Source organism: Grammomys surdaster, unplaced genomic scaffold, assembly GCF_004785775.1.
Source record: "Grammomys surdaster isolate TR1022 unplaced genomic scaffold, NIH_TR_1.0 66, whole genome shotgun sequence".
NCBI classification, from domain to species: domain Eukaryota; kingdom Metazoa; phylum Chordata; class Mammalia; order Rodentia; family Muridae; genus Grammomys; species Grammomys surdaster.
This window is the reverse complement of record NW_021604568.1, coordinates 19847150-19873587: the sequence shown is the minus strand read 5'-3', so window position 1 is coordinate 19873587 and position 26438 is coordinate 19847150. Positions and strand designations below refer to the sequence as shown.

The 26438-nt window shown below is 37.5% G+C and overlaps 1 protein-coding gene across 2 annotated transcripts in view; it reads left to right on the top strand.

Moving 5' to 3' along the window:
- Positions 1-26438, top strand: part of Cacul1 (CDK2 associated cullin domain 1) — a 56004-nt gene that overhangs the window by 16352 nt on the left and 13214 nt on the right. Inside the window, exons 3-6 of one of the 2 annotated variants that reach the window (XM_028775218.1) lie at positions 161-263; positions 18740-18835; positions 21096-21198; positions 26323-26412. In XM_028775218.1, the coding sequence (XP_028631051.1) occupies positions 161-263; positions 18740-18835; positions 21096-21198; positions 26323-26412 (392 nt within the window). The remainder of the gene's footprint in view (positions 1-160; positions 264-18739; positions 18836-21095; positions 21199-26322; positions 26413-26438) is intronic. The other variant, XM_028775227.1, reaches the window with a different exon arrangement.

The window sequence follows — 26438 nt, the reverse complement described above, 5'->3', positions numbered from 1 at the left end:
TGTCAGAACACTGACTAGGGAGGGTAGATTTTTCTTAGTTTCTGGTTGATTAGCAGCTGTTTTAGGTTGGTGATTTGTATTTTGTATGTGTGCTTTAACATGGGATTGCATGGAATGCTTCTTCATTGACTTGGTTTCTGTGCCTTGTTTCTTCTTGCAGTTGTGTGTATAAGTGTGTGTGCCAGCAGCACTCAGAACAGATGTATGGTGATCTGATTAAAAAAATAACCAGCCACTTAGAGCGAGTCTCCAAGGAGCTGCAGGTAAGAAGTTAAGTGCATCTGTGTTTGCTGCTTTGAATGTTTCTGATAGGGTGGAGCTAGGCTGTGGCTTGAACAGTTGGGATCTTATAAGTCTGATTTAACACACAAGTATATACTTTCTAGTTAGATATTGACTGAATGATCTAATCTTCAGAGTAGATTGAAAACTTGACATAAATTATGTAACTTTTCTAACCCTTTCTTTTATTTAAAACTTTGTTTTTTTCTATTAACTTCACTATCTGGTGAAATTTAAATATATATTGTTTTTTGAATTCGAGTTCTGTTTCAAGAGTGAGTGTTTTCTCCTACTAGTTTCTAACACTTGAAGTATGAACAGCTGAAGCCAGTTATTGGCAAACTTGCAGGTGATCTTACTATCTGGGTAACAGCAGAAAACCCTCATTGGGGTGTCTGGCCTCCTGGTCTTTCCCTCAAACACACGCTAGCTTTGCACCAGAACCTGATCCTACTTGGATTCTGAGTAGAAGTAACAGGGCCTAGAAAACTGACTCATATTAGGTAACCAAGGTTCACATCAAGGTGAGCAATAGCTCCAATAGTAGACTGTGTTTGAGACTTTTTTCACTCACCTTCTATTCTTTTTTATGTTTATCTTGTGTATGGGGGGCAGTGTGTACATGTGCCACATGCTGTTGTGCTGCAGTTGGTTTTCTCCTCCCTCTGTGTGGGTCCCTGGGTAAGCTCAGGTTATTAGGCATGGTGTCAGGTATCATCTTTACATGCTGAGCCACCTAATCGGCCCAAGGGTTTTGTTTTGTTTCCTTTTTAATCAATTCTAGCCAGAACTACATTTTCTAAAATATATAGCTTTGCCTATTAAATTGTCTTCACCTTTTTAACTGAATACAGCTTATTCATTAACATACATAATACATAATACATGTGTGTGTATGTATGTATATACACACACACATATATGAATGAGAGAGAGAGAGAGAGAGAGACAGAGAGAGACAGAGAGAGACAGAGAGAGACAGAGAGAGAGACAGAGAAACAGAGAGAAACAGAGAGAGAGAAAGAGAAAGAGTTGTTGCCATCCCTCTGGTTTCTATCACTATCCTTTCATGAGTGCTTTGGTGATTGTTCTCACTTGCTTTATGTATCTAAGTTTATTTAGCCATCTTTTTATTGATGGGTCTTTGGGTAGTTTTTAAACTAATAACACTTTGATGAACAATCAATCTGCTTAGTAATATCATCTTGCCATTCACAAAGAAGCCAGATTAGACTCCCAGGTTTTAGTAATGTCTATGTCAGAGTCCATGTTTCCTCATCCAGGTAATATAGCATTTACAAAACTAAGTTTTAACTTACTTTAGGAAGGACTTATTAAAGATTAAAACAAGGCAAAGGTGCTCTTTTCAGTATTTCAAAAACTAAATGTCAGTTAATGTAAAGGTATATATGATATAAAACCAGAGACTTTATTTTTAGAGATAATAGACATCTCACTAAGTTTGAAAAATATTATTTAAAACTTTTTTTTTTTTTAGTTGGGTCCTTTATTTCTTTTATACACTAGGCCATGAATTCGTATGGAATGGGCTCCAGCAGCTCGGGCTCTTTCCCATTAGTCCTCACAAAGTGTGCTTCTCTGGGTGGTGCAGGCTGGCGCTTCAGCTGAACCCGGGTGCCCTTCTCTTTGGCTTCCTTTTTCTTCTGATCGTTCTTCTTCACCCGCTTCAGGAAGCTGTCTCTGCTCTTCGAGTGTTTAATGTGCTCAATCCCCACATTGATCCTCTTGGCCAGAATCTTGCCCTTAACTTGCTTGTTTACAATGATGCCCACGGCATGCTGGGTGACATTGTAGACTCTTCCGGTTTTGCCGTGGTAACACTTATGGGGCATTCCTTTTTGAACAGTACCCATTCCCTTGATGTCTACAATATCACCCTTCTTATAGATTTGCATGTATGTGGCCAAAGGAACAACTCCATGTTTCCTAAAAGGCCTAGAGAACATATACCGAGTGGCTCTCCTCTTTCCCTTTGTGTTCGTCATTTTGGCGAGTTAACTGGAAGATGGCTGCCAAGGCCGTTGAAACTTTTTTCTTTGAGGTTCTGGGATTCATATCCTCAGGTCTTGTTCATGCTAAGCACGTCCCCCCCCCCCCCCCCGCCAAAAAAAAAAAAAAGAGAAAAAAGAAAAAAGCTGTACTAGCTGTTGGCTTTCTTGAAATAGGCTCACCTGGTCTTCACCTAACAAACATGGCTGAATTACAGTTGTGCCAGGCTGGCCTTGATCTGGAAATCTAGCCTCAGCTTCCCAGATACTGGGATTCTAAGCATGCCCCACCCTGCCAATTTTTAAAGTGATTTATTTTGGAAGATTGTAAACAGTTCTAAATAGCTTTAAAGTAGGAAACTGCATGGGGACCTCAGACTCTGATCTTAGCTTTGTCACTCAGCAGTTGTAGGCCCTTTTTTAAAACAAACAAACAAACAAACAAACCAGAAACAAAAAATCCTTGTTAACATCATTTTGTCAACTTTTCTGCATTAAAGTCAAGTAGCTTTATTGAACTATCCATGGTCCCTTTATACTAAGTTGTAAGATACTTTTTTCCTTCTGCTTCCTGCCTTGCAGAACCTTCTTTCTCAGTATTATATCATTTCTGGTAACTTATGAATAGCCTTCCTGGAATTCTTGTCCAACTCTCAAAACAATACAGAACAGAATAGAACAAAACAGACTGTTGGCATTTGTCTGGACCCAGAGCCTCTTAGCCATAACAAGCCTGTTAGGGCTGTGATTGTGTACTGTGTTTGTATTCATATTTGACTACTTCTCTGACTCTCCTGTGAGGTAAGGACTCTGTTGTCCTGTTTCTCTTTTTAGCCTTAATATCTGTTACAATTGTTACTCAGATAATATTTGTTAAGTGAATGCTCATTAGCTAAGTTTGACTTATGCCAATGGTAAGAGTATTGATTAGTCTTTCGAGAACTGATGTTTGTGTTCTGTAGATGCTTAGGTAGTTTTGTACAGGGCAGGACATTGTATATGGGTGGAGCATGTTATTTGCAACCTGTTTTTTTTTTTTTAAAGATTTATTTATCTATATGAATACACTGTAGCTGTCTTCAGACACACCAGAAGAGGGCATCAGATCTCATTACAGATGGTTGTGAGCCACCATGTGGTTGCTGGGAATTGAACTCAGAACCTCTGGAAGAGCAGTCAGTGCTCTTCTGCTCTTAAACTGCTAAGCCATCTCTCCAGCCCCGCAACCTGTTTTTTTTTTTTTTAAATTCTTGAGCAAAAGCAGAATTGTGGGATGAGTTGCATTTGGCAGATAAGTAGATGCAGTTGACAGATCAATGGGTTGGACCCACAGGGCATCAGTTTCTGTCAAGGGCACCTTAAAATAGCTACTAGTTTGGCTTATTTATACATATTTAAAAGCACATTCTGTTGGAAACACTCAAAGTGCTGTGAGAAAGAGCATTCCATATTTATTTTTGGTGTTGACCTAAAAGCTAGAGAATATTATTTTCAGATTTAAAAAAAATATTTATTTTATGTATATGAGCACATTGTAGCTGTCTTCAGACACACCAGAAGAGGCTGTGATCCACCATATTGAGCTGGGAATTGAACTTAGGACCTTTGGAACAGCAACCAGTGCTCTTAACCACTGAGCCATCTTTTCAGCCATATATTTTCAGATTTTAGTACATTAGTCTGTCAAACCTAAATATTATTGTATGGTAGCACAATCTTCGTGTATTAAAACACACTCCCCTACATACATCTTTCATTTTAGAATAGTGTCTTTGCACTACTTAAAACTTAAATAACTTCAATAACTTAAAAAAATAACTTCAATAACTTAAAAAAGTTGTTTGTTGAATTAATAAAACAATTAGCTAAACCCACTGAAGTGTACTTCTCACTTGTTACTTCACTTAATGATTGTCTATATTTCTATTATACTGTGATTCCGGTCTCCTTTAGCTGTCATAAGGAAATTCAGGTTTTGTTGTTGTTGTTTGTTTGTTTGTTTGTTTATCTCCAGAGTCTTTGAATTCTTAGTTTTTGATTCACAAATGAATGGAAATAGTTATATATATAAAAAATTGTTTTACTAAATAATCTGCTTAGTTTTAATTTTTGTTGTTTATTTCTGAGGCAGTATTTTAGTTTGTAGCCCTGGCTATTCTGGAACTTGTATGTAGACCAGGTCAGTCTCAGAAAGATCTACCTACCTCTGACTCCCCAGTGCTGGAATTAAAGGTATGCACTATGACTCCTGGCCCAGTTGCTTAGTTTTGCAAAGTTCTGTTTAAATTCGTAGAAATCATACTCGGGCTGAACGCTCAGACTAAGAGTTCCAACGTGCCTGCTGAGTTTGAATTGCTTCTGATAGATGTGTTACATTCATTTTTGGAATGAAAAAAAGATGAGAATATTCAGATAGATGCTTATAGGTGAAAATTTGGTGATTCAGGTTGGAGTGAAGGACAATAACAAAGATAAGCTGAGTTTATATGTGATAGTGTCTATTTTTATATTTATTTATTTATGTGTATGTATGTGAGAGACAGAGAGAGAGAGAGAGAGAGAGAGAGAGAGAGAGAGAGAGAGAGAGAAGGAGAGGAGAGGAGAGGACTGGAGAGGAGAGGAGAGGAGAGGAGAGGAGAGAGACAGAGACAAGAACACCAGGGCAGGGGTAGGGGGAGAGAAGAGACTCTGTCACATACCACAGTGCACATGTAGCAATCAGACGATAGTTGCAGGAGTTGATTATCTTCACCATGTCAGTCAGTCATAGGTATCAAACTAGGTCCTTAGGCTTGGCAGCAAGGTATCTTACCCACTGAGCAATCTCACTGGCCCAAATGATAATTAGTTCTTAGAGGGTATAAAAGATACATGTAAGCAGAACTCATGGCAATAGTATGTAAGGGTTTGGGAGCATACAATCTGTAATTGTGGGCTTAACCTCTATAGGCATAGTAAAAGTCAATGTAACATGATGATAGAGGGAGAAAATGTAATTAAAAAATAATCAAGCTTACAGATACTTATACCCAACCAATGGACAGAAGCCTGGGAGCCCTGTGGTTGAATTAGGGAAAGCCTGGAAGAAGCTGAGGAGGGTGACCCTATAGGAAGACCAGCAGTCTCAACCAATCTGGACCCCTGAGATCTCTCAGACACTGAGTGGCCAACCAGGCAGGATACACTAGTTGGTCTGAGGCCCCCGACACATATACAGCAGAGTACTGCCTGGTCTGGCCTCACTGAGAGAAGATGCACCTAACACCTCCAGAGGCATCAAGGAGTGGGGAAGCCTAGTGGGCGGGGGAGGTGGGGTGGGGACATCATCTTGGAGACCAGGGGAGGAGGGATGGGATGAAGCGCTGTCGGACAGACTGGGAGGGCAGTACTGACTGGACTGTAAAAAAAAGATATAATAATAATAGAAAATAATAATAATAGAAAATAATCAAGCTATGTAAAGAAGGGAAAAGGCATAAAGAACAAATGAGGCATAGAATAAGTAATAAACTTTACCCTGTCTATCATTATATGAAATGCTAAAAGCTAAGGGTTGCATTAAGGAGAAGCAATAATCAGACAGTATGGCATCCTGCAACTTTACCAAATATTGCTGCCAAGAACCACAACTGAAAGATAATAAGGAAGCAGAAAAATTTAATGTTGGAAATGTTAGACAAGGGCTGGTGAGATGGTTCAGTGGGAAATGTAAATCCCCAGAGCCCATTCCTAAGACAGACACTTAACCCTCATGCTTCTACAGGGAGATGGTGGAAGAGGCAGGAGAACCCTTGGAGGCATATGGGCCAGGTAGCCTGGCATCCATCAGGAAAATGATGACAACATCAGCAAAATGAGGCCCTATATCAAACAAAGCAAAGGTAGGGTGTTGGTTTTAAGAAAATTTAATTTGGAATAGAAATTAAAACATGAGGTTAGAAAATAATAAAGTTCGGAAAATCAAAGGCCTTAGCATTTATCTCAAACAACAGGTGGAACCTAAAGAAAGCATTGAAGCAAAGTGGCTGCTTTTAGACCACTGCACGGTTTAGAGCCATCCAGACAACCATGATTCAGAGCAAAAGTTGACCAATCTCAGCTTAGTTAGGGCAGTGAAGAAGACGGCAGCACCAACAAAAAGTTGTCATGGATAAAGGAGAAGAGAACTTTATGGGCAGAGGCTTCTCTGTGGTGCTTACCCAGGTCTTAAGGAGTAGTCTTGTGAAGAAGACAGGGAAAAGATGTTCCAGTGGGGTTGAGAGGGGGCAAAGCTGGACAAGGTAGACCAGATTCAGATGGCAGAAACCATTGAATGCCAGGAATTACATCTCAGAGCATCAGTGTTTTAAGCATAGAAAATGGATTGGAGTAGAAATGATGGGGTATGGGGAAGTGCTATTGGTGGCAGACTTAACAGGTCATTTACAATTCCAGAGTCTAAAAAATGGAACTCTGAAAGGGGATGTCTTTAAATTGGTATTGAAACTCATGTATTAAAACTTGATGTGGAGTGGGAGAGATGGCTCAGTGGTTAAGAGTACTTGTTAAGAGCCGCCTCTGACAGGTCTGAGCATCAGGCTTGCAAGTGGTATGCATGCATACATGCAGGCAAAACACCCATACACATAAAAAACAAACCAAAACTTGATCTAAATTTGTGTGAATAATTTACTGGGATCCCTAAACTTTCCCCAGTAATAACAGTGTGTGGTCTCAGGCCTTACTGAGGCCCTATCATAATGCCTTCAAAATTTACCAAGCTCTGAGTAAAGTAAGGTATACACTTGGCCTTAGTCTTAGTATCAAAACCATGGACCAGTTGGTAATAAAAAGGAGAAAGGCTGGCCATAATGGTGCATGCCTTTAATCCCATCACCAGGAAGCAGAAGCAGGTAGATCTCTGTGACTTAAAGTTAAAGGCTGCCCTGGTCTAATAGTGAGTTCCAGGCTATCCAAAGCTTCATAGCTATAGAACCCAAACAGAGATCAAAATTTCTATGCTCACTAGAGGTGGGGAAATAGACAGTGTTTTATGTTTGATTTGACAAATATTTATGCTATGTATGATAGGCCTTAGTATTCAGTGCTTAAATGCTAGGGTTTCAGAAAAATTACAGCTTTATTCTTTAGCAGCTTTTATAGAAAAGGCATAATGATCATTTTAATATTCTGAAATGTGAAGAGTGACTGGGTAGGAAGAAAAACTGAGTTCCAAGTTTTGGCTAATTTTCTCTACTGTGAAAAATTTTCAAATAATCTGTGCTACTTTCTATCTTTTTAATTTGGCTGCCTTGGTGGATGTTTGACTGGACAATAAGAAAAGATATCTTGTATCTTGGCTTCATATTTTCCCCTGGTCCATTTTGATTTTCAGACTTTCTATGTCACTTTTTCTTATCTCTCTGACTTCATTCTCTCCAGAGCAAGGCCCTTGATGAGTTCAAGGCTTCTTGTGTACTGACCTCTCCATGAGCACTGCACAGCAATATTTTACTTTCAAGTTTAGGTGCGTTGCACCTTTACGTATTCAGATCTTTTTCCCATCTGGTTTCTTTGGCCAATAGCTCCTCCTTCCTGCCAAGAAGCATTCTGTTGGTCTGCTAGGGTTGGCTCCACTTTGAATCCTCTACTCTTGGCAGACTTTAATATTTATGCTGCCACTGTATTGTGCAGGTTGGTGTGTTCAACTACCCATTAGGATGCCACCTTTTGAACAATGTGTACTTTTGAGAATAATGATACTGAATGACTCATGCTGGTGTCTGCCAGACTATTACGGTCTTGATTTAGGACTTGAGATGAATGTGCCAGTTGTAGTGCTGTTGACCTTGTTCCCAGTTCCCAGTTCCTTCAGCAGATATAGTAGAGTTATACTTGCTCACTGCCTTGAAATTAGACCATACTAGGTGACTTACTTTGGCATATGAGTTGTGACTGAAAGTATTGTGTCCACAAACGTAGGGAATACTTAATGTTATGTTGCTGCTTCTTCGCCTTGGTGTTCCCAGTGGCAAAGGTTTCTCTCTCTCTTTTTTTTAATTGTTTTTATTGGTTTTTATTTACATTTCAAAGTTATCCTCCTTCTCAATTTCCTCTCTGTAAACCTCCATCCCATTCCCCTTCCCCCCTGCTTCTATGAGGGTGCTTACCCACCCACCCACTCACCCACCCACCCACCCACCCACCCACCCACTCACTCACTCACTCACTCACTCTCTCTCACCACCTAGCATTCCCCGCTGGGGCATCAATCCTTCACAGGACCAAGATAAAGCCGTCCTCTGCTACATATGCAGCTGGAGCCATGGGTCCCTCCGTGCGCACTGTACTCTTTGGTTGGTGGCTTAATCCTTGGGAGCTCTGGGCAGGTTCTGGCTGGTTGATACTGTTGTTTTTCCTATGTGGTTGCAAACCCCTTCAGCTGCCAAGGTTCTGGAACTCTTAACCCTGGTCCTAAGTAAGGATAATGTGGATCAGACTCTCAGCACAGGTGTATAACATGAGTGAGCAAGAAAGCTGTATTTTAGCCCCCCCCCCCCCCGTGTGTGTGTGTGTGTGAGAGAGAGAGAGAGAGAGAGAGAGAGAGAGAGAGAGAGAGAGAGAGATGCAGAATCCATTGGAACAGTTGTGAAGCACTTTTCTAAGAAGCATTTTGTTGATAAGTTCAGTGCACTTGGTTGAATTGTAGTGTATCTTCACTTTAGCCACCCGAGCATTGTGGCTTTTGATGCAGTTCACTGACCATTAAGAGCTGCTCATTTTCAATAGTTTGGAAGTTTACATTAACGAGTTATTTAAGCAGAAACTGTTTCCAGGGAAAGTGAATAAATAACATTAAAGTTTGGTTGAGGAGGCGGGGACTAGCACAAATAATTCTTTGTTCAAATCCTGGTAAGTAACAACCAAAAACAGAGCAAGGGGACTAGGGAATGGTACACGTTTTCAATCTTAAATCTCTAAACAGCAGTTTAGAGAGGTGTTTGTTAGCTGTTTTAATTAAAAGGAGGCTCATTGGGTACAGTTAAAATATTTTAATACAATTAATACTTTTGATATGTTTAAGCTAAATATATCTTGGGTTTCTAGTTACTATAATTGACAAACTAATCATTAATAAAATTAGTTGAAACTAAGCTATAGCTAGTCTCTCTTACTTTTATTCAGTCTGTACAAACATTGGCTTATGTAAGCCTTCTTGTCAAACTGCCAGTAAAGGGCCAACCATGTTTTGGTGGGTGTTAAGATCTGGACAGGTGGTATTTGCTTTCTGCCCAGTGGGTGGCAGTACAATTCAATTAGTTGCTTACAGTTGTCTTGGCAAAAAATTTAAAAAAAAAAGAAAAAATAAAGGCCTTAAAATTTAAATCTGTTGATATTCAAATTGTGTCTTAAAACAGATGAACAAATAACCTCTCTACTTCCCCCATTATACTGTTTTCTTCTTGCTAGACTGAAGATTTTAGGTAATAAAATTATTGGGCTGAAGAAATGGTTAAAAGTGTTTGTAACTCTTGTGCAGAACTGGATTTTGATCTCACCACCTACATTTGGTAGCTCACAGCAGCCTGTAACTCCAGCTCCAAGGGATTCTGATGTACTACTGTTCTGGACTCCATGGATACCCATGCACATGAGGTTACAGTCTCAGGCCCTCCCCCTTGCCCCCCGACCCCCATATCTCTCTCTTTCTCTCTGACACTGGCACACACACACACACACACACACACACACACACACACACACACCCTTCCTCCCTACCTACCTTAAAAGAAAATTGCCTGGTTACCTTTCTTCCTGGATCTCAAGTAAAATAGATATCATTATCATTAGTGACTCTTTTACTTGTGAATTCTACTGAAGGCTTTTCACTGAAGCAGTTGCCATCACAACGTTGTTCTTATAGGAGAATTTGCCAGTGAGACAATCTGACTCTTAGCCATTTCTACAAGTGCTCATTCAGACAGTGGTTTTAATGTTCATCACCAGCCTTTGAGGGTAGGGACTTCTTAATCTGTTCCATCACAGGCTTATTAGCATGATCTTAGGTCCTCAGACAGATTCAGAAGTGACATTTGTAAGTTACTAGAAAGCACATACCTGCAATATAGTTGAGATTTTTGAAGCATCTTCTTGTTTTAGTTGAGACAGATCCTGAACTTAGAAAGACAAGCAGATACTACCTACATTTGCTTATCAGAATGTACCTACATTTGCTTATCAGAATGTGTAGAATATATTTATATAGATTGTATTTTTACTTAATATTTTAAGATTTATTATTTTTTCAAAGTTAATGAGTATATGTTGTATCTGTGGAAATATGTGTATATGTTTATTGGTATTCTTAGAGGCCAGATAATGTTGGATTCTCTAGAGCTGGGGTTACTGACAGTTGTGACTCATACAATATGGGTGTTATATAGCAAAGTTTGGGTCTTCTGCAAGAAGAGTATATGCCCCTTACTTCTGAGTCATCTCTTTTTGCTCCCATAGATCAAGATTATATTACTTCTTAAAGTTTGTTTTGAGATAGCTATGTGCTTGTTTAAAAAAGACAGGGGAAATTTCCTTTAAGAAATAAGTTCTTAAGGACTGGAACTATAGTTCAGCTGTTTAGAATACTTACTGCTTTTCAGAGGACCTAGCATTGCCAGTTTTTGAAACTCAGTTTACCTGATGTGCTAGCTAGGGTAGCTTTGGGGGCCCTTAAACTTGTTCACGGCTCACTAAATGAAAGCTTTCTACTTTATTATTTCCCCTGTAATGCTGTTGACATTTGCAGTGATGTAAGCAGTGGTGGGTCAAATTGTACATGTATGAATTAGAAAATTAAAACAATCAATCTCTCTTAGGAATGCCCTATGTGGTAGGGTATGATTGACGCATGTTGTAATCCTACCACTGGAGAGGCAAAGGGAGTGGAGGATCCATGCAAGTTTCATCCCAATCTCTATATGATATAGTCTTCAAAAAGAACCATAAAAATTACTCACTTTTTTGAATTGTGACTTTGGGATACTAAAATACTCTGTATTAAAAGATATGTACTTCACCAGGCAGTGGTGGCGCACGCCTTTAATCCCAGCACTTGGGAGGCAGAGGCAGGCGGATTTCTGAGTTCGAGAGTTCGAGGCTATCCTGGTCTACAGAGTGAGTTCAGGACAGCCAGGGATACTCAGAGAAACCCTGTCTCGAAAAACCAAAAAAAAAAAAAAAAAAGATATGTACTTCAAGAACTTCTGTACTTGTACAATGTCTGAATGTACTATCTACTTATTCAATCCCCATACTATAATAGTCTAAAAGATAGAAAACAGGTTTTTGAGCAAGGTTTGTCCACAAGAAGGCGACTGCAAAGAATGCCACTTCCCACATCTCCTTTGTGTTTTTAATCTTCATAGTAGCTGTGATGGTTTGAATAAGAATGACCCTATATGCTCCTAAATTTGAATGCTTAGGTATAAACCAAACTACAGTCTGAATGTTGAGAAAACTATACTTCTCTGTGGAATAGTTGAAGAACAGACTGAATAAGAGACCTAGGTATTGAAATGAGTCATTAATTAGAAGATCTGTGTAACTCATTGTTTTCCTGTGACCAGTGTGCAGTGGTAGCAAATAATATGGATTAAAGACTCATTCAAAATAGACGATAAACCATTAATATTTAATGCACCCATTGATAGTTTCAGGTGTTTGAATTCTCATTGCAACAAATTTTCAAGGAATTGCCATTTGCTAATGAAAATGAAAGAATATTTGTTGTGGCATGAAAAGGCATACACCTTTTCCCCATCCCCATTTACAAATTTCTGGCATTAAAACTTCTTCCTTTGGGCTGGAAAAATGGCTCAGCAGTTAAGAATACTGACTATTCTTTCAGAGGTCCTGAGTTCAATTCCCAGCAACCACATGCTGGCTCACAGCCATCTGTAATGGGATCTGATGTCCTCTTCTCATGTGTCTGAAGACAGTGACAGTATACTCACATACATAAAATGAATAAATCCTGAAAAAAAAAATTCTTCTTCCTTGACTTGGAAACATACAATTGATTAAGTCTTGAAGCAGATGGAAGAATCTAGCTACGTTCTATTAAGTTGTAAGAGATTTGTTAAAATGTCAAAATAATTACTAAAGTTACTTTAAATTTGGATTTGTTTTGGAAGATTAGATTTCATGAGAGTATGTTCAGATGTAATGACTTTATTATTGTCATGTTAGGACAAATTAATATGCATTTTAAGATACGTAAATTATCTAGTTTCCATTTTATTTAGAACATAGAAACATAGATATAAATAAAACATTATATATAATTATTGGGGTGAGGAGAAGGTATATACCTTTTCATGCCACAACATATACTTTTTCAGAAGCTTTGCAAATGGCAGATACAAGGAATGACAATTATGCCTCAGACTGTGTTCTAGGAGTAAGGCATATGAATGCCGATATCACTTAGAATATGATTGTCAACTTTTTATATATAGAATGTTCAGATGTTCATAGTTACATTTCTAAGAAAACTTTTAATGAAAATTAGTCAACTTTATTCTCTCCCTGAAAGGCAGAATTTTAAACAAATGTGTACTGTATCCTGTGAACATAATGCAATATAACTTCTTTCAAAGATATGTCTTAACTTTTAAACCTAATTTGTTTTATCATAGCAATATACCAACTTCCTAAAACACATTAAAGAATAAACGGTTATATAATAGTACATAATGTAACAAAGCCTTAAGATGTTGCTGATTGGATAATCTTATCAAAAATGTTCTTTTTTATCAAAAAACTCTACATCCATGTTGACTTTAAGTATTGCAAAACATGTTCTCTTTTTTGTTTGTTTGCTTGTTTGTTTATTGTATAGCAAAGAAGGTCAACCCTGGAGTAAAAATGCTTTCAGTTGCTTATAATATGAAGCAATTGGGTGGTTTCAGGAACACTGAGCCTTTGCTGTTTACGGTAATGCACAATGAAGTGGAATGATTTCGTTGCAGCAGAAGAGACTAGACTCATGGCAGAATAGCAGCTCATAGATTCTTGATAGCAAATATGTAAGAAATATGTGTGCTGGTATACTTGAAAAATAGTGTATCTTGAATAGTTCTTGAATAGCCTTTGCTATTTGACCTACCTATGCTCTGAGGCTTTTGTATTATACAGAGCTGGAGTTCTGGTTTTTGTCCTTCTTAACTCTGCTACCTGATGCCTGGAGTAGCTCAGAGGTTAACTTGCTTTCTAGAGCTTCTGTAAGTCTCATTCTTCTTGGTGAGCTCTTTTAGCTTCCTTCAAAATGGCTCCATTCCCTTTTTTTGTTGTACAAACATCCTGCTTCATCTGTTCTTGACTCACCATACAATTCATCACACATGGTTTTATGTCTCTTGCAAATTGAAGGACTTGTTCTCTGGACCCTCATCTGTGAAGTCTGTTCCCGCTAGTCTGCAATGCCTGGAAGCTCATTGTGCCTAATGTGGTCTTTTCCTGCACACTCTTCATGTTTGCACAAATGAATATTTCCTGCTGTGTTTCAGTCACAGTGATTTTCATTTCCTACTTGGGCAATACCCAAGGGTACTAGTAGGTGCTGAACTTTTTATTTGTGGGCTTTAACTTTTCACAGTTCTTTAATCAGCAAATGACAAACTCCATTTGCCCAGCTTTGAGCTTGGCAACAGAGTCGATTTTGTTGGGAGCTAGTATGTTTATCTAAACACCATTGCTAATCAAGTCACTCATCTTAAAAATGGCTTTAGGGATTGTTTATGACTTGATGAGTAGTAGTATAATGTTTACTAAATAAACCTTGCTTTCTGGGCTAAGAGGTGGAGTGTCCCCAGAGAGTACCTTGTTGATACAGTCCAGTGTTATTCGTTTTTGTACTATGCATTCTCACTTGTTGCCCAGGCTGTTCTCAGTCTCCTTGGGACTACATGTGCTTTTCACTGAACCTTTACTAATTCCAGATAGAAAAATATTTGCTGTAGCCCACATAAAATTAAAGGCTTTTTAGAGCTTTCAGGCTTAAAGATTTATCATTTATTATGTTCATGTGTATTTGTGCATTCACATGAGTTTATGTGCTCCATATGGGTACAGGACCCTATGGCAGCAAGAAGACAGCATCTGTGAACTGTCATGCATGAGCTAGAAACCAATCCTGGGTTCTCTACCAAAGCAGTAGGTGCTCTTAACTACTGAGCCATCTCTTCAGCCTCATCTTCAGTTATTTTAAATAGTGCAAGTGGTTCCTGAGGCCAAAATGTTTAAGATGCAATAGAATAAAATTTACTCCAAGATAAATTACAGATTTTGGAAGGATAGAAAATAATTAAGTGGTGGTTTCAGGGAGTAGAAAGTTAAAGTAAAACACTAAACCCATTTGAACTGACTAAAATTTTAAACTGAATCAGGAGGGGGCTAAGGGTGTGGTTGTATGTTCTCTCTAAAGTACCTGTACTACCTCCCTTAAAGATTACAAGAAATTTAGAATGATTATTTTTTCCTGCAGCTTGTTTCTTCCTGTTTGATATGATGGATTTTTTTCCAATTAATGTTTAAGCCAAATAATATCATTTTGGAATAGTGGAACTCAACTAGGTATCATTTTTCCCAGTGGGGACCACAGTTTATTGGATGTAAGTTTTAAAGAGGAACAGTTTGATTAGGATTTTCAAAGTGACATTTATTTCTAGGTTCCTGGAATAGATGGAGTTTATTTTTCTCAGACTGTCATAATTTATAGTCTTGTCATTTCAAAGGTTTTGAGTAAGTGCTGCATGAAATGTGGAAGTAAAAAAGTTAAGTGTTCTGACATTTGATTTAGCACAAAAAGTTCTTTTTAATACTCCTAACCTTTGAGGCTTGGGGACTTTTGTAAAGGAATAAGGAGTTCAATTGTATTTATTCTCTCTGCTGTTAAATGTGCCTTTTGATCAGTGTTCATGTTTTTTTTTTTAACACTTAGACGAAGTGTCCTTTCATGAAAATGAAAAAGTATTTTAATGTAACAGCTTTTCAATTTTTTTTCTTCTATATGGGTAGAATTTACTTCTTTGAGTGCTGAATATCATTTCCTGAGTTCTTTGAAGCTGCTTTGAGGAAGATGGTGTATGCCAGTCTGTTCATTAAGGGTGGTTAGGCTTGCCTGTAATGCAAACTTTTTCTCCCAAGTTCTCTGGTTGAAGAAGATTGCTTTTTAAAAATATTAATGGGTTTTTCTAAGTGTTAGGCACATGGCTGCTGTGCACCCTTACTCATGTATACAGTATGTGTCTTTTTCAAAGCAGTTCCAGATTTTCTCTGATTTTTGCCACATACTTAGAAATAGGGTAATGTGAGTATTGCTCCTTAGTATGGAAATTGAAATTCAAAGTGATGAATTAGTTGTTACTCAGCACCATAGAACCTTGTTAATACTAAAGTAGAAATGTAGATTTAAACAGTGCTGAGTTAGATTTAGATATAAAGTTTAGATTTTAAAAGACCCTGCTTTTGAAAAATATACCTCTCCCTGTTTCCTGTGTTCTAAGGATTCTGGTTAGACTGGAGAAGAGCAGGTAAGGTACAGATTCTTTTTTTTTTTTTTTGGTTTTTCGAGACAGGGTTTCTCTGAGTATCCCTGGCTGTCCTGAACTCACTCTGTAGACCAGGATAGCCTCGAACTCTCGAACTCAGAAATCCGCCTGCCTCTGCCTCCCAAGTGCTGGGATTAAAGGCGTGCGCCACCACCGCCCGGCAAGGTACAGATTCTTGCCTCAGGGGCTTGTGGTTAGTAGCAGAGATTACTCAGTAGGAGCAGTAAGTGGTTTGCTCCACTGAAGGGGCATGGAACTCAGATGTTTTGAGAAGGTGACAAATCTTGAAGAAATAGAGCAAGTCTAAGAGGTGGAGAGAGAGATGTTTGGGCAGACAAAACAACACTGATACTACTTGGGATTGCCTAGTTGGTCCATGTGCTGAGCTGGGCTGTGTGTAAGAAGGTGTAGGCTGTGGAATCAGAAAAGTAGACAATGTGCCCTAAATTGAGAAGTCTGAACTTAAGAATAAAGATGGTAGTGGGTATTTCTGAATACTAGGAAGGGACTTTAGGTACAGAATAACTTTAGTTGCCAGAATCTGATTGAGTCTTAGTGCTTATTAGCTTGGGATCACACTCAAATGGTTAAATATTTCTGAGCTGTTTCCTTCTTATGTATGTATGGTAGAGACAACCTTTATTCCATAGGTAGTTAAGGAGGACTAGGAAAAGAAATGGAAAGATAAATACCAAACCTTTAAGTACTCTGTAATGAGACATGAAGTAGAGATAGTTCCCAGCATATATTCAGGCTTCTAGGTAGAAGTCAAAGCATAATGAGGTGACTCCTTTAGAGTATTAGAACATTCAACAAGTCTAAAATAGCTTTAGACACAGTTCCTATAATTTCATTTATTTTATGTGTGTCTCAGCATGTGTGTGTGTGGATGGGTGCCTGAAGAGGCTAGTAGAGGGCTGAGAACTTTGGTTCTGGAATTACAGGTTGTGAGCTGCTTGAAAAGGGTTCTGGGGTCCAAACCTAGGTATTCTGGAAGAACAGCAAGCACTCTTAGACACTGAGCCATTTCTCCAGCCCCCTAGTTTCATGCGGTTGAACTTGGTACTTAGGAGTCTTAATGTGGCAGAAGTTAAAAGCATGATGTTGTCTTTTTTTTTTAAAGATTTATTTATTTATTATTATATATGAATACACTGTAGCTGTCTTCAAACACACCAGAAGAGGGCATCAGATCTCATTACAGATAGTTGTGAGCCACCATGTGGTTGCTGGGATTTGAACTCAGGACCTCTGGAAGTACAATCAATGCTCTTAACCACTGAGCCATCTCTCCAGCCCCCTCATGATGTTGTCTTTAAGGTCTGGTTGTCAGATGATGAAGTTTCCAAAGGACAGACCTTATGTGGAATGTGTTTTGCTTTTATATTTTATACATTCCCATGCCTCAGCACTGTGTCTCAGGAATTTTTAGTTGAATACATGTATCTTATCATTTGCTAATATTTTAATATTTTTAAAGATTTATTTATTTATTTATTTATTTATTTATTTATTTATTTATTATGTATAGAGTTCTGCCTGTGTGTATATGCCTACACACCAGAAGAGGGCACCAGATCTTATTATAGGTAGTTATGGGTCACCATGTGGTTGCCGGGAATCGAACTCAGGACCTCTGGAAGAGCAGCCAGTGCTTTTAACCTCTGAACCATCTCTCCAGCCCCCTAATCTTTTTAAATTTAATTAATAATTTTAATCTGTTTTATTTAGGCTTCTCTAATGTTAAATTAACTTAATCAAATAGTGCATAGATATAGTTTTGTAAAACATAACATCTTAACTTACAGAACTATAACAAAATACTATAGACTGGGCAATTTAAATTATTTCTTATAGTGGTTTGGAAGTTGAGAAGTTTCCAGATTGAGGTTCTGGCTTAAGGGTACCTGGTGAAGACTCCTCCTGGCTTGCAGATGAAACATCTCCCTGCCACATTTTGATAGCAAAGATTTAGAAACCCTTTGTTGCCTCTTTAAGAGCATGGTCTTGTAGGATGAGGACTGTGCCCTTATGACTTAATGGAATTTTAATTATTTCCTTTTTTCAGATATAGCTGTACTGGGAGACAAAACATGTTCAATCAATATACAGTAAATTTAGAGAGGTTCCTTAGTGACTTTGTGATTTAGTATTTTGTAGGAGTAAGTTAGGTGTGTATTATACTGTACTTCAGTCTAGACCTGCAGGCATATGTGAATCATTTGAGTCCTTCTCTTGTTGACAGTTGGTTAACTAGAGAAGCTGTTTACAATGGAGATAAAATTTAAAAATGTATTAGCCACTCTAATAGTGTCTTAAAATATTGGTTTATTTTATTTTATACATGTCAGTGTTTTACTTCATTGTATGTTTGTACACTACATGATATAGTGCTCGTGGAGGCCAGACGATGGTGTTGGATTCCCTAGAATCAAAGGTATAGGTGGTTATAAGCTACCATTTGGGTGTTGGGAGCTGAACCTGGGTTCTTTTGTAAGAGCAGCAAGTGTGCTTAACTGTTTGGCATTAATTCAGCCCCTCTGGTAGTATCTAGTGCCTGTTTTACTTGCTTGAATTCTCTCCCCCCTAATTCCAGGTCCTTATATAGTTTGATTCCTTTAAGAAATATCTAATTCAGTGGTGATTTAATAAAATCATACTTTTTAGCTAATAGGTTAAAGCCATGCAGTTTTAAAAAGTGACTAAAATGAAGTGTCATATAATAGACTTTGGAACAAAGAAATCTGAACTGACTTACCTCCCCCATCTTAGATTCTTTCTGAGTTGGTTTGTATCGCAGGGGTTGAAGAAGGACTTCCACCTAGTTTCCCAGAGTACTTATGCTGATATTCTTTCTCACAGGCCAGCCCTCCAGACCTCTATATTGAAAGATTTAATATAGCTCTGGGACAGTATATGGGAGCATTGCAGAGCATCGTGCCTCTTTTCATATATATGGTAAGTTAGAGCTCTGTCTCCCTTTCCCAAACCATGAAAGGTTAATTGTGTTCTGTTTTCATTTACTATATTTTGTAATTTCTGTTTCCATTCCTGAGTCAGATTACAGATGGGTGTGTTTATGAGTATGGAGTCTAATTACCACCTTATTCTTATAGCACATCTAAGTAGAATAAGCCAGAAATTGGAGGTGAGAAAGCTAGAAGGGCATTTCTTCTCCATCTTTCCCACAATTTTCTTTTATTAAATTTGTTCTTTAACAGTTTCATACATGTACATAGTACATGCTTATGTTTTTCTCTAGCCCTTTCTTCTTTTGTGCTCCTCCCCCCACCTCTCCAATATCCCCACAGGTCCCATTCCTACATACTTGCTGAGAGGAAACCTTTTAAATCCTGTCAGGAAGGAGAGGATTAGATGATGAAAGCTTGAAACACATTCGTTCAGAAAAATACCCAAAACAAAAGCAGATGGGAACATTGTAGGAAGTTTGTAAAACACTAGACACAGGTTTATTGTCTTTGATAATTAATTTTTGTAGATTAATTAGAAAAAGTCAGCAATATTATGCTTTTGTCTGATATGAATTAGGTAGTTCACAGAAAATAAATAGCATAAAAAAGGAAAAAATATCAAAAGGCACTGTTAAATATAACTTAAAATTACATTTAAATTACTTTTTGAAACATGTTTAGAAATACTTTTGATGAATCTGTAAAAGAAACAGACCTATAATTTAGAGTAGAATGAATTCCTAAAATTGTCTTGAAAGACTCAAATTTTATGTATAAAATTTATCATTCATAAATAGATATAAACACACTAAATGTATGTATGTATCTCTCTCTATATATATATGTATATGTATATATACATAATACATAATTGTCATATTATGTCAATAATACATAATTATGTCATATTACATAATACATATTGTCATCAGTTGGGGATTGTTTTAACAATTATGGAAAACAAGAAAATATACAGTTAATACAGTGGCATGTTTCTATATTTTTGTGGAGAAAAGTCTCCTAGGTCCTAACATTAGGGTAAAAGTGCCAGGTACCAAGGTACAAGCAGTGTGTACTCAGTGGGGAGAGGAGTGGTTCTCATGGAAAGAGTGTTTCAAAACAGGTGGACCATGTCATTTTCTCTGTAGAATGGGACCCATAAAGCTAAAACACAGGATCAGCTTGTGAAGGCTTTTGATTACTCACCCACTAGCATAGCTGTAATTTTTAACCAAGTATGTGCATCTTATTTTTAGTTTCCCCCCTTTTTTTAAACAGAGAGGAAAATACTTCTGAACTAAGAGTGAGTGAAAAATTTGTTTTCATTCCCTTTGTGTTTTCTACTCTTTATCATTTAGCTAGCATTCAAAACATGAACATATTTAACAGTTTCAGATTTTTCTTTGTGTTTTCTTAGTCAGGTGGATTTTGGTAAGAAAGAAAACTTGATTCAAAGCTACTCCGGTAAATAAGGAATGACAGTCCATCTTGTAACAGACCTTGAGAGTAGGCAGATCCCAGGGATGTTGGTGTCAGGGTTTCTGTTTTATTCCTTGCTGTACACCATATAGTTATCTTTTATTGGATATAAGTGAAGAACTTTTCCTTCAATCACTGTTCTCAGCCTGATAAGGGTATCTGTCTCTGAGCAGAGATGATATCTAGAATTTGTTACAATGGCCATTACTGTAACAAATAAGCCACTACCTGCCTGCCCTAAGCTTTGGATGCTGAGGGGTACCTTTCTTGAGTCTCCCAGCATTGCCTTTTGATGCTGGTGATGAGCTTGTTTTTGTTTTTAAAGATTTATTTATTTATGTTGTATACAATGTTATGCCTATGTGTGTGCCTGCAGACCAGAAGAGGGCACCAGATCTCATTATAAATGGTTATGAGCCACCATGCAATTGCTATGAATTGGATTCAGGACCTTTAGAAAAGCAGTTAGTGCTCTTAACCTCTGAGCCATTTCTCCAGCCCTGGTGATGAACTCTTAAAGACATGGCACACAGTGTGGCTCTGTACTGTTTACATATTATTGTGAAGTTAATATTTGGATTTTCCAACCTCATGCCAAAAAGACCTGTGACTAGGAATGTCTGGGTTTTGTTGTTTGCTGGGCTTTATTATTTTATTAATCAATACATTTATTAATCATTCCTTAAAACTGTATTTAGTTCTCCTATTCATGGGAGTGATTACTTTCCCCTATTGATGTATAAAAACTTATTTACTTTTTTTTTCAGAATAAGTTTTACATAGAAACTAAGCTTAACAGAGACTTAAAAGATGACCTTATAAAACTGTTTACGGAACATGTTGCAGAGAAGCACATTTACAGCCTAATGCGTAAGTATACTTTTGCTTTCTGTGGGGGTGAGACAGCACTAGCCATTGTCTCCTTTTTTCTTTTTCCCTTCCTTCTCTAGCTCTTACTCTTTCCTTTCATCTGAGAACACTGTCTCTAAACTCCAATATTGACATCTCTAGAGCTAGAGAGCAGGAAGTTGTTAAGTCTACCTCAGTCTATATAGAGAGAAACTGGCTTAAAAGTCACCTACCTTTCTGGGCCACTTAGGTCATTTATTGGGCGGTGTCTTGTACTTGGCCTGTTCTGTGTTGCTATTTCTTCCTTGAGCAGGAGTATGATTAGGAGGGTCATGTGTCACCAGTGACTTCTGAAAGAGCACTGGGTGTCTGTGAAGGCGAGCACAGGCTCTCTTTGGTTTCTACTGTTAGTCTAGTGTGTCTGCTGTTCACCATGGCTTAGTTATCAAGCTGCTAGCTTCCTGTGGATTAGTATTTGTAAAATATTTACTGTGGCTGTTTAGATAGCTAATTAAGATCCATGTTCCAAGCTCAGTCAGTCTTTCCCAGTCCCTGGCTAACATATGTGACATCATTTCCTCTTTAAGGGAGTTTCCCTCTCCTGAGTGGATACCAAGCAAACCATCGTTAGTCACTCAGCACCTTCAAAAGCTCATATTTTCGTCAGTATTCAGCAAGGCATTCTTTAGTATTCTGTAACTAATGTGGATTATAGTTTATATTTTTTTGAAGACTTTCAGTTGTAATTGATTACTGCCACACAGAAATTTTACTGAAATTTTACAAAGTAATTATTTTCACTTTTGCTTTTAAATGAAGACTGGGATTTATGTACTGGGCCAGGCCACTTTTGCAAGGCACAGTTTTCACACAATAATGTAGTTTTAGTTGAAATCATACTCCCAGAGAGTCCAGGGTCCAAAATAGGAGAACCATAAGCTTGGATTTATAACATGCATTATTTTTAAGACTGGTCAGATACTTATATAAGATTTTTGTACATGAATTCTGAGATATTCTACTTGTTTTGGTTTTGAGAGATGGTCTTGCTCTATAACCCAGGCTGGCATGGAAGTTTAAGAAATCCTCCTGCCTGAGCCTCCAAAGTGCTAGACTGTAGAGGTATACTACTGCAACAGCTTCTAGCCATTGGTTATAGCACTGGATACTGACATTGTTTTTAGCTTCCTAAAGTACATTTTCTTCTTTGTTAAAATTACATAGAGAAATACTACTTCTGGTAGAAATATGTATTTCCTTTCTAAATATGTCTTATACTGCTAATAATTTGGAAGTCAAATTTATTGGACACGTGAAGAATATTGAAGAGAATATTGTACTTAGATTGGTAAGAGTACTTCCCAGTCTCGGTTTCTCATGAAATTGATATTTAAAGGCAGATATATCCTTTTCCCAGCAAATGGAAAAAACCCTTAAGTTTTTATAAGTTGGGTAAAACTAAACCTATTAGATATTTATTGAACAGTTACTAGGTATTATACTTATGGTGCAAGATACAGAAAGTGACTGCTAGTCACACTGGTTTGGGTCCCAGGAGAGCAAGCCCTATAAATGTTTTAACAGTTACACAGGTGATCATCACAAGGATCTTTAAACTATCATTCTGAAACAGTGGCTTCAGCCAGCAGCATCTTAGTTTGCTGTGCAGTCTGGAGGGGCTTAGGCTGATGTGACCCAACTGGGGCTTTCTATTGGTGGCTTACATGATTCAGACATTAGTGTGGTTTTTTGTTTTCTCTAACAGTGAGTGTTCCAAGATTCAGAAAGTAGCAACTTGGAAATTATAAATGTCTAAAGTCCTAGACTCAGAAAAAATTTTCTGCATTCTATTGGATAACCCGTCACAGAACCTAGGCTCCTGGGGTAGATCATGGACCCAAATTTCTTGTGTTTCAAACTAATCTGGTGTCCATATCTTAAACTTAGTAAGCCAAGGCAAAATGATCTTGTATGTCAAAACCAAATTGATTCTCAATGCCCTCATGTGTATGAATTAATGTTTTGTGAATATATCGGTTGTAGGTGAAGCTAGTTTTCCCTCAGTGCTCTGCATGCTCACATGTCCTTAGAAAATAAACTGATTTAAGGTTTTGACTGGTAACAAAATTACTTAACCTACAAATTAGTTTTTACCTTGAATTAAACTGAAAGCATAGCTAGGAGGTTTTACATTAATTAAAATATTGCCTGGTGTTGTATTGAGCAGATGTGACAATCAATATATAGCAATTAGGTTGGACATTTTCAGAGAAAGTATAATATGTTCACTTTTACAGTTAAAGATAGAGTTTACTTTGCAGGGTCAAATAACTGTACTTAAATTTTCTTAGTTTTAAACCCTTGTAGTTTGGCATTATTTGAATTCTTTTAGTTTTCATTTCCAGACCAGATTACTGAAAGGATACCTTGAATAATGAAGACAGTAAGATGGTTTAAATATGTCAGGTTGTTGTAGAGTAAATGGAAAGAAGTGGCTCTTGCAAGTTGTCTTCTGACCTTCCACATATGCAGTGTTGCATTGATGCATATATGTGCAGCATACACACACACACTAAATAAATGTAATGAGAATTTAAAAAAAGAAAGCCTGTGAAACATCATAGCACCAAGGAACATTTGAAACATCAGAGGAGTTCAGGATCCACCAAGATACTTAAGACTTTAATGTCATAACATAGAGATTAGGACTAGACATCAACCCTCAGGCTTAATTACCCTATGATTGATGTACAGGCTTGTTGAAGGACACTGTTCTTCAATACATGGCTTTCAGAAGAAACCTGTTACTAAGATGACACTTTTTAGTACTAGTCCGTGTTTGAAGGAGGAGCATGTTCAGGGGTTATAGGGAGTACATGTCTTACAGCCTCTTCTGCCATCAGGTAGCTCTGTGATTTTAGATAGGGACGTGTGTGTGTGTGTTGTGTGTTGTGTGTTGTGTGTTGTGTAGTGTAAGGGTAGCGGCTGCTGCTCATGATCTAGTTTGCAAATAAAGATGACAAAGGCCAGCCCTTACTGGGTTCAGTAACCACCAAACACATACCCATTGCATCCCCACCAAGTCCCAGTTCCTTAGGGGAAAAAAGCTGGAAAATCCTTTAAATTTAAATACTTTATCCAAAGAGTTTAGAGAAGAAGGGGTGTTAGCAAGTTATTAAAATACCTTATCAACTCTTAATAATCCTTTCTTTACATGTTTACTGAGCTGGAGTCTTATAGCTCAGACTGGTTCAAAACTCTTAAAGATAACTTTGAACTTCTGATCTTCTTTTCACCTTCCTGGTTTCTGTGGTGCTGGGGATCAGATCCAGGACTTTGTACATGATAGGTAGGTAGGTAAACACTATCAACCTGAGCTACATCTCAGCTTCTAATAATATTTATTCTTGAAAATAATTATTTACAGTTAGTTCATCCCAAATTGTTTATATCCATCTCATAAGTCACATGTCTTTAAAATTTGCTGGTTTTTCATAGCTGTCAGGTTGACATAGAAATCATGGTAGGGGCTATTGGCAGTTAGTCACAGTTTGAGTATGTAGTTGAGCATGAAGGCCTCAGGCATTGGTCAAAAAAAAAAATAGGATAAAATGAGCACTTACATTGGGGGTCCATGCTGAATACCTAAGGCTTTCAGAATATAGAAATTCATCTAGAAATTCAGTTTTTAAACATTATGTTTTAGAGTATCATGACTTGTAAGTTTCCATTTATCATCTTTAAAATTAAATTTGTTGTGGACGATGAGATGGGAAGAATAAACAAAGCAACCTCTGACATTCGTTAGTAAAGTCCTATGGAAGTTCCTATGTCTGAAGTTACCAAATCCTTGAAGGAAGAAGATACTTTCATTTTAAAAAGACATGGATAAAGGAAAACAGTTAACTACAAATCTGGTTTATATAAAACTCCACTATTTAGTTTTCTTCTTCCTTTCTTTTTCCTCCCTTTCCTCTCTTTTGGTTTGAATAGTAAGATATTGGGTATTTTGGATTTTTGTCTTTTGCTTTTTGTTTTTTGTTTTGTTTTTTTTAATCTTTGAGAGATTAGAAATTAACTGTTTTAGGGCAATAGCACTTGCTCTGTTCAATAAATAGTTATTAGTGTCTGTTAATTATACAATCTAGAAGGATTATTGAAGAAATTACTTGTTTTAAATATGGAGGAAATGTAGTAGGTAATATAAAAGAAAGCTGACTCTTTGTTCACAGTCAAAAGTCAGGGTTAGCTTCGTTGTTGCCACAGTTAGAAAAGTAGAAAAGATGAATTGTCATCTTCTCTGGCCTTTTGTGTGGGAAGGATTTTTGCAAGAAGATGGAGCTATGGCATTTGCAAAAGCAGGCTTTGATACAGTTAATAAAATTGCTGTTGGTTGAGTATCCCTAATCTGCAAATCCAGAATGCTCAGAAATTTATAATTTACTTTGTTTTTGAGAGGGAGGGGGTTCAGTATGTAGTTATGGCTGACCTCTAACTCAGAGAAATCTGCCCACTTCTGTTTCCTGAGGGCCTGCATTAAAGGCATATACCACCATTTCCAGCTGAAATCTGTAGTTCTTTGAGCATGATAGAAATTGGAGCATTTCAGATTTGTTGCATTTAGGGATGCTCACAACTTGTGATCCAAGAATTTTAGACGAGAGTGATTTGAAGAAAGAAGGGTCAGGTGTCATTTTCTTCCCACTTAGGAGGCAAGTTGAGTTACTTCATGAGTGCCCTAGAGCTGTTGCTTTAGAAGGCTTCACTTCTCTCAGATTCCCGTCTTTTCACTGCTTTGCTTATTACTGCTGCAGCAAACCAGTGCAGACTCTTGTTTTATTGAGTGCTGTGCTGAAGGCTTGTGTAATCTTTTGTGTATAAGCTCTCGCTCTGTCTTATGCTGCTCTTTTCTTGTATTTACTCATTCAGCCTTAGAAATACTAATAGAACTTTTACTGTTAGCAAGTTTTACATGCTTTTTTCTTTTTTCTTTTATTCTTTTTCATTTGTGTGTATCTTTCTTTTTTCCTCTTCTGATTTTTCTTCTTTCTTCTTTTCTTTTTCTTTGTTCTTTTCCTTTTTCTTTTTTTTTCTTTTTTCTTTTTTTTTTTTTTTTTTTTTACCTGTTTTTTCTTCTTATTCCAGCTTTACTTTTAGAAGCCCAGTCAACACCATTTCAGGTCACACCTTCAACTATGGCAAATATTGTGAAAGGCCTGTACACTCTCAGACCAGGTAAACACCTGTCATTTCTGTTGGGA